General features: G+C 38.1%; 1 protein-coding gene across 6 annotated transcripts in view; it reads left to right on the plus strand.

Moving 5' to 3' along the window:
* Window positions 1-10,000, plus strand: part of LOC135226755 (monocarboxylate transporter 12-B-like) — a 28,104-nt gene that overhangs the window by 13,349 nt on the left and 4,755 nt on the right. For 5 of the 6 annotated variants that reach the window (XM_064266773.1, XM_064266554.1, XM_064266682.1 and 2 more), the window contains exons 2-4: window positions 3,235-3,661; window positions 6,292-6,562; window positions 7,141-7,776. In XM_064266773.1, the coding sequence (XP_064122843.1) occupies window positions 3,260-3,661; window positions 6,292-6,562; window positions 7,141-7,776 (1,309 nt within the window). In that variant the 5' untranslated portion in view covers window positions 3,235-3,259. Of the gene's footprint in view, window positions 1-2,088; window positions 2,507-3,234; window positions 3,662-6,291; window positions 6,563-7,140; window positions 7,777-10,000 lie in introns of those variants that run through there. The other variant, XM_064266857.1, reaches the window with a different exon arrangement.

A 10,000-nucleotide genomic window follows, 5' to 3' on the forward strand; every position in this document is an offset into this window, starting at 1 on the left:
GACAAGTACCCTAAGTGAAAGTAGAGAAGGGAATGATTTGAAAACACAGTTCGGCCCAGATCTCAGTTATGCTAAATACAACGTGGCAGCAGCCACGTTTGCATTTAGAGAAGGAACCAGTCGTTTGATGTATAATGACTCAAGTGTCGTTAAGTAATTGTTGGGAGTGCTGTCAATGATTGAGAAATGTGTTTTATCAATATTAATTTTACATATTTTGGCGTGGTTACGGATATTGGATAATTCTGGATTTGTTATTCGTTGTCCTGTTCTGTAGCTAACACCTAAGTGACTAGAATATCTCACTTTTAGTAACCGTTTGGTCGATCCGACGTAAATACCAGGACAACCAGGAAACATACATTTTCGGGTTTGGGTAATAATTTTTATAGTTTTTGTTTCTTGAATTTTAAAATTAATGCCATCTCAACCCTGGTTTTTAGAGCTATGAAATATACCTCAAATTGGCATTTATTTCACGAAGAAATTGAATTTTTAAAGAGGTATTTTATTAACAATTCTTATCCAGTAAATGTTTTTTATAATGTAGTAAATAGAATTTTAAATAATAATTTTTCTGAGCAAGTTCCTTCCTATGATGTTAAGAAGCTAGTAATGTACTGTACCATTCCTTTTACATATAAAAACAAATTAGGCGAGCGAATAAGGAAAATCATTGAAAGTGAAATAGGTTGTTTAAAATTAAACTTGATTCCTGTCAACCCATTAAAAATTGGCACATTTTTTACGCACAAAGAAAAACTACCACCGTTCATGAGATCCGACGTCATTTATAAATTTAATTGTCCGGGTTGTCCTGGTATTTACGTCGGATCGACCAAACGGTTACTAAAAGTGAGATATTCTAGTCACTTAGGTGTTAGCTACAGAACAGGACAACGAATAACAAATCCAGAATTATCCAATATCCGTAACCACGCCAAAATATGTAAAATTAATATTGATAAAACACATTTCTCAATCATTGACAGCACTCCCAACAATTACTTAACGACACTTGAGTCATATACATCAAACGACTGGTTCCTTCTCTAAATGCAAACGTGGCTGCTGCCACGTTGTATTTAGCATAACTGAGATCTGGGCCGAACTGTGTTTTCAAATCATTCCTTCTCTACTTTCACTTAGGGTACTTGTCCTCTCATTATTTGTTTTAAATGTTTCTATAAATTTTAATTACCATATTTCTTAAAGTTTTAGTCTATTGCTTGTTTTAAATGTTCTCTAAGGTTTTTAATTAACTTATTATCTTAATGTTTTAGTCTTAATGTGTTATTTTACCGTTAATTAAATTGTCACAATTTATAATTACAGGCTGAAGATGTACTCTGAAGTAGTATGAAACGTTCCTAATAAAATATTCTTCACAATGTTTGGTGGATTCCTGGACCCTTTTTTATATATATATATATATATATACGAGAGAGAGAGAGAGAGAGAGAGAGAGAGAGAAATAGAATAGCAGGTAACTCAGACTATAGAGACAGCAATAACAAGAGCACCGCACGTAGTCCTGACCTGCCATTGTAAATGAGACGACCTCCAGAATTTTAATAGCAGGTCCTGACAACTTTTTTTTTATGATATCCGCGACGTCTATTTTTAGTTTATTTTCTCGTTCCCTCTGTGATGCGGTTTCTCAAGTTTAAAAAAATATATTTTTTAGAGCTTAGCAATAATAACAAGTGGATTTGGTTTTGTTAAGTTTTTGTTTTCTATCATTTAGTTCTTTGGACACTGTAGTCCTGACCTGCCATTGTAAATGAGACGACCTCCAGAATTTTAATAGCAGGTCCTGACAACTTTTTTTTTATGATATCCGCGACGTCTATTTTTAGTTTATTTTCTCGTTCCCTCTGTGATGCGGTTTCTCAAGTTTAAAAAAATATATTTTTTAGAGCTTAGCAATAAATAACAAGTGGATTTGGTTTTGTTAAGTTTTTGTTTTCTATCATTTAGTTCTTTGGACACTGTTGTCCTTCTGTCGCTTAGACTGCCGACTGGGTCGATTCCGTCTCAAACTTCAGTTTGGTCATTAACGAACTGTATAATAAATTTAAAATAAATTTATTCCGATGTGTTACTATTTCGGATGATATATGGGCGTCAGCCTTTACTGAAATCCCACTTTCTTATAACAAACACAAAACAAACTTGAATCACAACTAACGTTATTTCTGCTATTAAAACATATTTACCTAAGCATAAAACACAAGGAATTCACGTAACTGGATAAAAGTCAGCATGTGCACCAAAGATGTGCACCCGAGTATGTGTGTGAGCGTTACATAAGGAACTACAGACAAAAAAAAAGTAGATAAATCCCACGAAAAAGAGTCCAGGTCTACTGACGCCCCGAGATAATAACGTTACCCACGGCGGAGAGTTTTCTCCCTTCAGTCTGTTTCCAACCGGTTCTGGAGACGATCCTCGAGTTACTGTTGTTGTTGTTGTGCTGACGGTGGCTGTTGTTCTTCATGACAAAGTGAAGTTTCGAAGAGATATTCCGTTCCTTGAGTGCATCATTGTTTTCCCTCTTCACAGACTTTGCAAACCGGCGAAGAGGCGCGCGTATAGCGTTGTGACTAAGGTCTGGCTAGACTACCTTGGTCGAGACTAAAATATTCAAGTCTGGCGAGTTTTTGAACGTTTATTGATATGGCAGCTATCTTTGGCGTGGCGAACAAGGTTCTCCCATCTACAGTTTCACAAGAACTCGTTAAATGAAAGACACCCTTCCACCTTGTTTTTATTTTGCCGAGAGCTTTTTTTTTCTTCTTTTTACACCACTGTTCTACGTGTCATTAGCGTAGGAGTCTTGACCGCTCACATGACCTCTGTCCTCGAGTGTTGAGTTTCATTCTATACAAGGTTTTGCTTCTTGGGATTTCTGGACAAACTAGACGTTACGTGGAATTGGATTTCATATACAGGGCTTGTTAGTAGTACTCACCCACTTAGGAGCGATAGTAAAAAAAAATAGCATATCTCGTTTTCAGGACATATCTACTGAGAGAGAGAGAGAGAGAGAGAGAGAGAGAGAGAGAGAGAGAGAGAGAGAGAGAGAGAGAGAGGGTGGTGCCATTCTCTCTCTCTCTCTCTGTCGGAGTAACGAGTATTTTTCTCACAAAACAGGCCAAAAAGCTTGGAACTCTCATATAGAACCATCGAATTGTTGTCAGTTCTTAATGCTTCTTTGTTTTCATTTCCTAGACGTCGTTAACTTAAATGATTAACAATGAAAGAACAATCAGGCACTCACGAGGCAATCGTTCCACCGGCCATACCTCCTGAAAATACTGCGAACAATGAAAATGACGAAAGTCGCCAAGAAAATTCCCCATCGCTCCAGATTCAGAATGGGCCCGAGACCGACTCGAACGGGCGACACCACAACTCGGAAAACGGAACCTTAATCGACGGGAAATACGACTCGGTCCGGTACTGTCCGGACGCCCCTGAGAAGAACGAGGAGCTCCTGAAGATGCTGGATAAATCGGAGGATGAGAGGGGCAGCGAGAAGCTCATCGCCAGCAGCAGCCAACAGGAGTCCAAAACGCAGTCGGTCGTCGCCGAAGAGGACATGGCTCCTGACGGAGGGTGGGGCTGGGTCGTCGTGGCCGCTGCGTCCTTCGTCCTGGTGAGTTGATTTGGTTTTCCTTTGGAAGAATAGATGAAGTATTCGAATTTCTGTCAATATGATTAAGCATTAGATAGTGAGTTACTTTTGTTCTTTAAGAGGAATAGATAAAGTATCCGCATTGCTATTAATATGATGCGAAACAATAAACAGCGTGTTCATTTCGTCCTTTGGAAGAATAGGTAGAGTTATAGCATTTCTGTAAATATCTGTAAATATAAAAGGTAAAATTGCTTTTGCATTTCAGACAGCTATGAAAATATGAAGATTATTCCTTGCTCTTGAAACAAAGGAAAGATAAAGTTATTTCACTCTTTGTAAACTGTGGGGAAAATAGAGCAATCTTGCTCCCCGTTTGCTGTGGAGCACTAGTTTTTATCTTGCTCTTTGTATACTGTAGAAAAATATTCATTTGATGCCTTGCTCTTGGCATAACTGGCAAAACTTACTATCTTGCTTTGGCTTGTGTGGAAAAAATAGAGTTGCTGTCTTCCTCTTTGCATAACTATAGGCAACTAGTTACCATTTTGCTCTTAGATTGTATTGATATGTGTTGCTATCCTGCTATTGGTATAACAGTGGACAAACAGAATTACTATCTTGCTTTTGACATTACAGTTGACAAACAGAGTTGCTGTCTTACTTTATTTTGACTTTTACTCGAAAACGTTATTTCCTTACTCTCTCAGCTTAACTAAAGCAAAATCAGATTACCTATTTCACTTGCAATAAAGACTAAAAATGATGTTGCTATTTCGAGATAACTATAGGAAGAGAGGCGCCATTTTATTCTTGATGTGCCTTTGGAAAAATTCACTCTCTTGCTCTTCGAAGGATCACGAAGAGAATGAAGAAATTTTCTTTATTTTGAAGTTACTTCATTGTTACAAAAATCGTGCTTTTGAAGTTACCCTAAAACTTAATTACTATGCAGTTAAAGGATAAAATTCCTACTACTCCCAAGAAGGATTCCCCTGTTCCTAAGCTCTGCATCTGCATAGATACTTAGCTCAGGAGACAACTTGCATTCGCTCCACTTAAGTGACAATGAGGGGGCGACGTTACACTTGAAGTCAGGTCTTTGAGGCGATACTGTAAAAGATCTGGTCATTGTCAGATTTAAAGAGATAATTTGTTCGTATTCACTCGCGCCTTGTATATGACCTTTGTTGCGGCAGCGCTATTTTGAAATAAACAGATCAATCAAAGCGTTGAAATATTTTGGTATTCATTTGATAAATAGAGGGAGTTTATGACTCTTATTAAAAAAAAGGGCCTTCATATGCAACCCTTTGCTTCTATGCTCATCCGGGTTTAAAAAGACGTTAATATATTGAAATTCATTCGGGGAAATTAATTATTTTCAGCCAAGTTAATTTTTAAAAATCGAATGTATTTATTCTTTATTTCTCAGCTAATGTTTATTTATATATTCACCTAAATACTATTTCCTTATTTACTTGTTGACGTTTTCATAATTTTTTTGCGGGTTTCATCTCTTGGTTCGATAATATTTTTCTTTCTTATCTGTACATTTAATTCTTATGCTTACTGTATGAGTAAGTGAATTGATAATAGTAATAACAATAATGACAATAGCAACTAATTTTAAATGTTATAATCAGTCCTTCCAATCCAGTTGGATCAGAAATTACGTCATCAGTCAAATTCGAGAAAATGAGGAAAATCTCTGCAAAATTATTTCGTCATCACCCAAGATGAACCTTGCAACAAAAACTTGTCTCATTAGTCACTATGGGGATGAAAGAGGAGGGCAAGCCTGTGTTATTCCGTTTAATCTTTTACGCAACTCCATATGGAACAAGGGTAGGGGGGTGTTGGCTTCAGGTGGGCGGGGCCGGGACTGTTTAGGTACATTACCCTCGATTATCCCTCCAGTTGTAAGTAAAAACGGATTTTGTTTTAGTCTTTAGTGTGGTATTAGACCTCAACCTTTCTTAATGCCTTTGTATAGTAATTATTCAAGCACATTAAGGCAAGGGATGGAGCTATTACTCACGCACATAGTATGTTCAAGAAATAGCATTTTACGTGAATAATCATCTGTTACCTTCAGACAGCGATAAAAAATGTATGTAGTGAAATATGTGTGTGTTTAACTTTGGTAAGCAGCATTAAAAAAATTCAAATATGGGTGCGTTCATTAAGTCACATTCAGCACTGAAACATATAATCTATATATCAATGACATCTCAAATCTAATCTTCCCAGATGGCCGTAAGGGGGGTTAGTTTCGTCAGTGTACCTCATGCGGTGCACTGTAGGCATTGCTTAAGTTTCTTTGCAGCGTTCGGCCCGTAGCTACAACCCCTTTCATTCCTTTTACTGTAGTTCCATTCATATTCTTAATTCCAACTTACTTTCCACCATCTAACAATTGTTTCATAGTTTCACTTTGTTTGGTTTTATGTACAGCCTTCCTGCTAACCTTTGTAACCTTTTGCTCCCAATTTCCCTTCCAGCGCTGAATGGCCTTAAGGGTCTCAGCTCTTGGCCTCTGTCCTAAATAATTCTTCGTCTTTCTCTGTATCTTTCACCAATTCTATGTAGGGTCGATATTTCAGACAGCTTTCCTTCCCCTGAACCTAAATGAAATATCCTATCTCTAGATGTCAGTCGACACCATCGGCCAGTGCTTTGGTATAATCTTCTCCGGCTTCCTGCTCGACCGAGGAGCCTCGTCGTTGACCACAGCCTGGATGATCAACATGTTCACGTTCTTCTTCTGCGTGACGGGCCTCCCGCTGGCGTCCTTGATCCAGGAGTTCGGCTGGAGGAGGATCGCCCTGGTGGCGTCCCTGATGCTCTTCACCGCCACGGTTTCCTCCGCCTTCGCCAACGCCATCTGGGTCCTGTACTTCACCTTCTCTCTCTTGGCTGGTGAGTGGGGCCTTTGTCTTGTTTCATTTGTTGGAAGAGAAAGTAGAATTATTATTATACCCCTGATTTTTGTTCATCAGCGATGGGCAACAAACAAAGTAGAAAGAATTAAGTACTGGGCATCTGTGGCAGGTAAGTTTGTGCTTTGTTTAATCCGTTTAAAAAGAAAGTAGAATTACTACCCATGATTTCTGCTCTTCAAGGTGATTGTAACAAACAAAGTAGAAGAAATTAAGCAGTGGTCCTCTGTGGCTGGTAAAGGGATAGTTTGCGTCTTTGTGATAAAGATAGTCCCTAGGTGGAATCACTACCATAAATCCTGTTCATCAGAGTGAAGAGTTAAAAACCAGCGGAGGAGAGAAAAATGAGTGAATCTCTGGCATTTTTTGACCTCTGACTTATAATGATATGCCTATGGGAATAACCCTTTAATAATAATACTTTATTTCAGCTCTAAACCATATACAGTACACGCACACATGAAAAGAAAAAACTCCTGAGCAAGATATCAACTTCCCAAGGAAATATAAGCCAACTGAGGGATGAAAAGTTCGTCTATAATCTCCTCCTCTTTCCAGGAATAAGTTGCGGCATGTTGCTGAACATCAGCTACATCATCGTCCCTTATTACTTCAACCGCCGGAGAGGCCTGGCCAGCGGCATCATCATGGCCCTGGACTCGAGCGGCCAGATAGTCGCGCCTCCGCTCGTCAAGTGGCTGCAGGACGAATTCGCCTACAAAGGAGCGACGCTCATCCTCGGCGGCATCGTGCTGAATTGCTTCGTGGCGGCTGCCGCCTTCCACCCGGTCGAGTGGCACTCGAAGCTGGGACCGCGGCACGAGAGGAGAGCGACCCAAGTCGCCCAGAGCAGCGACAACGGCAAGAGCCGCTGGGTGAGGCTGCAGTCGAACGGCACCCAGTTCCTAGCGTCCATGCTGGCGAACCTGAGAGTCCTCAAGTACGTCAGGGCGGTCGTCATCGCCTTGGGCGCAACTCTGTTCCTTTGTGGGTACCAGAACTTCATGGCTTTCATGCCCTTCGTGGTCCAGGATGCCGGGTATACCTTGGGAGACGCAGCGCAGTGCGTGTCCGTTTCGGCTGTGTTCAACATGATCACGAGACTGACTGTAGCCTGGCTCAGCGATTCCTCCTGGTTCAGTTACCGAGTGTCGCTCATGTTCAGCTCGGCGGTTCTTACCGTCACTTTGATCGGTAAGTTACATTGCTCTTTCTATCTTATTCATGCTGCACACACGTTGATGAAATGTCTTTCATAATCTCCTTCTGATATCACCTTAAAATTAGGTATTATTATTATTATTATTATTATTATTATTATTATTATTATTATTATTATTATTATTATTATTATTATTATTATTAAGTTTGAGCAGCAAAATCTAAAAGCCTTCAACTTGCCAAGCGAATTAAAACCCAATAGAATGCCCTCATGTCAAAAGAGCCATTAGAGGGTGAAAAACCGAAGAAATATCAATAAACGGATAAATATGCAACTGTATAACAAAGTTACTAGAGGTGAAATAAATCAGACCATACTTAACTTTGCAAAGTTTCACTGAAATGAGCGAAACAGCAATTTCAAAACTTGCGGTAATTTGACTAGAGAAAATGTATCTTTTTCGTATCTGTACTGATTATATCATCAGGACAAAGATTATCTACAGATCACATACGATGCTGAGCTTGTCAGACTTTTCAAAGAAAATCTCTCCGGTAAATAGTTCCTTTAAACAGACTGTAAAACTCCTTTGGGAAAAACTTAAAAAATAAAAGTCATATCAATCCTAAGTGGACATTGACAGTTATGAAAAGTGAAATTCACACTTTCATCTTTAACGTTTCAGTCTCTATGACGATATATCGTACCGAGTATTTAATTCATCAGCAAGAATGAAGAAATGAAAACAAACAGCTGCTCTGGCATAATTTGTCATGTCATTTTTCGACCGTGTGACCCGATACATGTACCACATGACTTGTTTATAAAAGATTGAGTGGGATCGAGAATTTATGACTCATAGTTGTATTCTAAGCACGAAGACGCGCGTTACTATACTTGCAATGTTGCAATACACACCCCGTTGAGTAAACTCGCTTCATTCAGTCATTAGTTATCAATGATAACTCGTGACACATTTTCCCAGGTAAGCATGACGGTGTTAATGCGTAGATGTAAGTTCAAAGTTGGAGTGATGTATATATACATATATACGTACATAAGTATATATACATATATATATATATATGTATGTATTTATATATATATATATATATATATATATATATGATAAGTATATATATATATATATATATATATTAATATATATATATATATATATAAAGGTTTTTTTTGCCACGAAGGAAAAAAATGAAAAAACGAGTTGGCCGAGTACTTTCGGTCCTATTCGGACCCTTTACAGCATGCCTCGGTAAAGGGTCCGAATAGGACCGAAAGTACTCGGCCAACTCGTTTTTTTTCATTTTTTTCCTTCGTGGCAAAAAACCTTTATTTATACATAGCATCACGTTTTATATACTTCGTGATCAAGTTATTCATATATATATATATATATATATATATATACGTATATATGTGTGTGTGTATAACTGAATCACGAAAGTTAGGAATGTGATAAATCCATAAATAAAGATATATGCAACGAAGGAAAAATAAACGAATGAGTAACTGCGAGACCTTTCGACGTTTCCACGTCCTTTACTGAGCAGAACTGACATACATGGGACAAAAGACAAAAGAAGAAGATTCGTATAACTGACAGATAGGGATTATAAAGAGATTAGTACCTAGAATCCGACACACCTGGAAGAGAGTAACCTTCCCAAACAAGCATAAACAATGGGTGCGATTAAAAGTTTAAGATACACATCTCAGATACAAGGACAAGACAATTAAAGAATTATAGGTGACATCTGTTCAGAACTTTGGTAGACAAAACCCTGTTCACAATACATATTCACAATACAGGTTAGACATACATTACAACGAAGATAGCTCAAAGGCAACTAATTTTTATTTAAGTCTGTAATTATATCTTTGAGGTCATTCTTAAACATGTTACAAATACAAGGGTCTAAATGAAAAAGGCCACGACTAACATTGAAATTACAATGAAAAGTAAGTTGTATTAAAGCAGATTCTAAAAGATTTCGTGATAAGACATCTCTTGACTTTGCAATTACTGAACTACCAACCCAATTTATTCGGTGGTTGTTTTCACTTAAATGAATGAATATTGCATTAGATGTTTGCCCAGTTTTTACAGAATATTTATGCTGGCTTAGCCTTACTTCTAGGCCCTTGCTAGACTGCCCGAGATAAAATGAGGGACAATCCATACATGGAATTTTATATATTATGTTGTTGCTTTCTCTGGGGCTATTTTTTATTAACATT

This window comes from Macrobrachium nipponense, chromosome 11 (genome assembly GCF_015104395.2).
Source record: "Macrobrachium nipponense isolate FS-2020 chromosome 11, ASM1510439v2, whole genome shotgun sequence".
In the NCBI taxonomy this organism is placed as follows: domain Eukaryota; kingdom Metazoa; phylum Arthropoda; class Malacostraca; order Decapoda; family Palaemonidae; genus Macrobrachium; species Macrobrachium nipponense.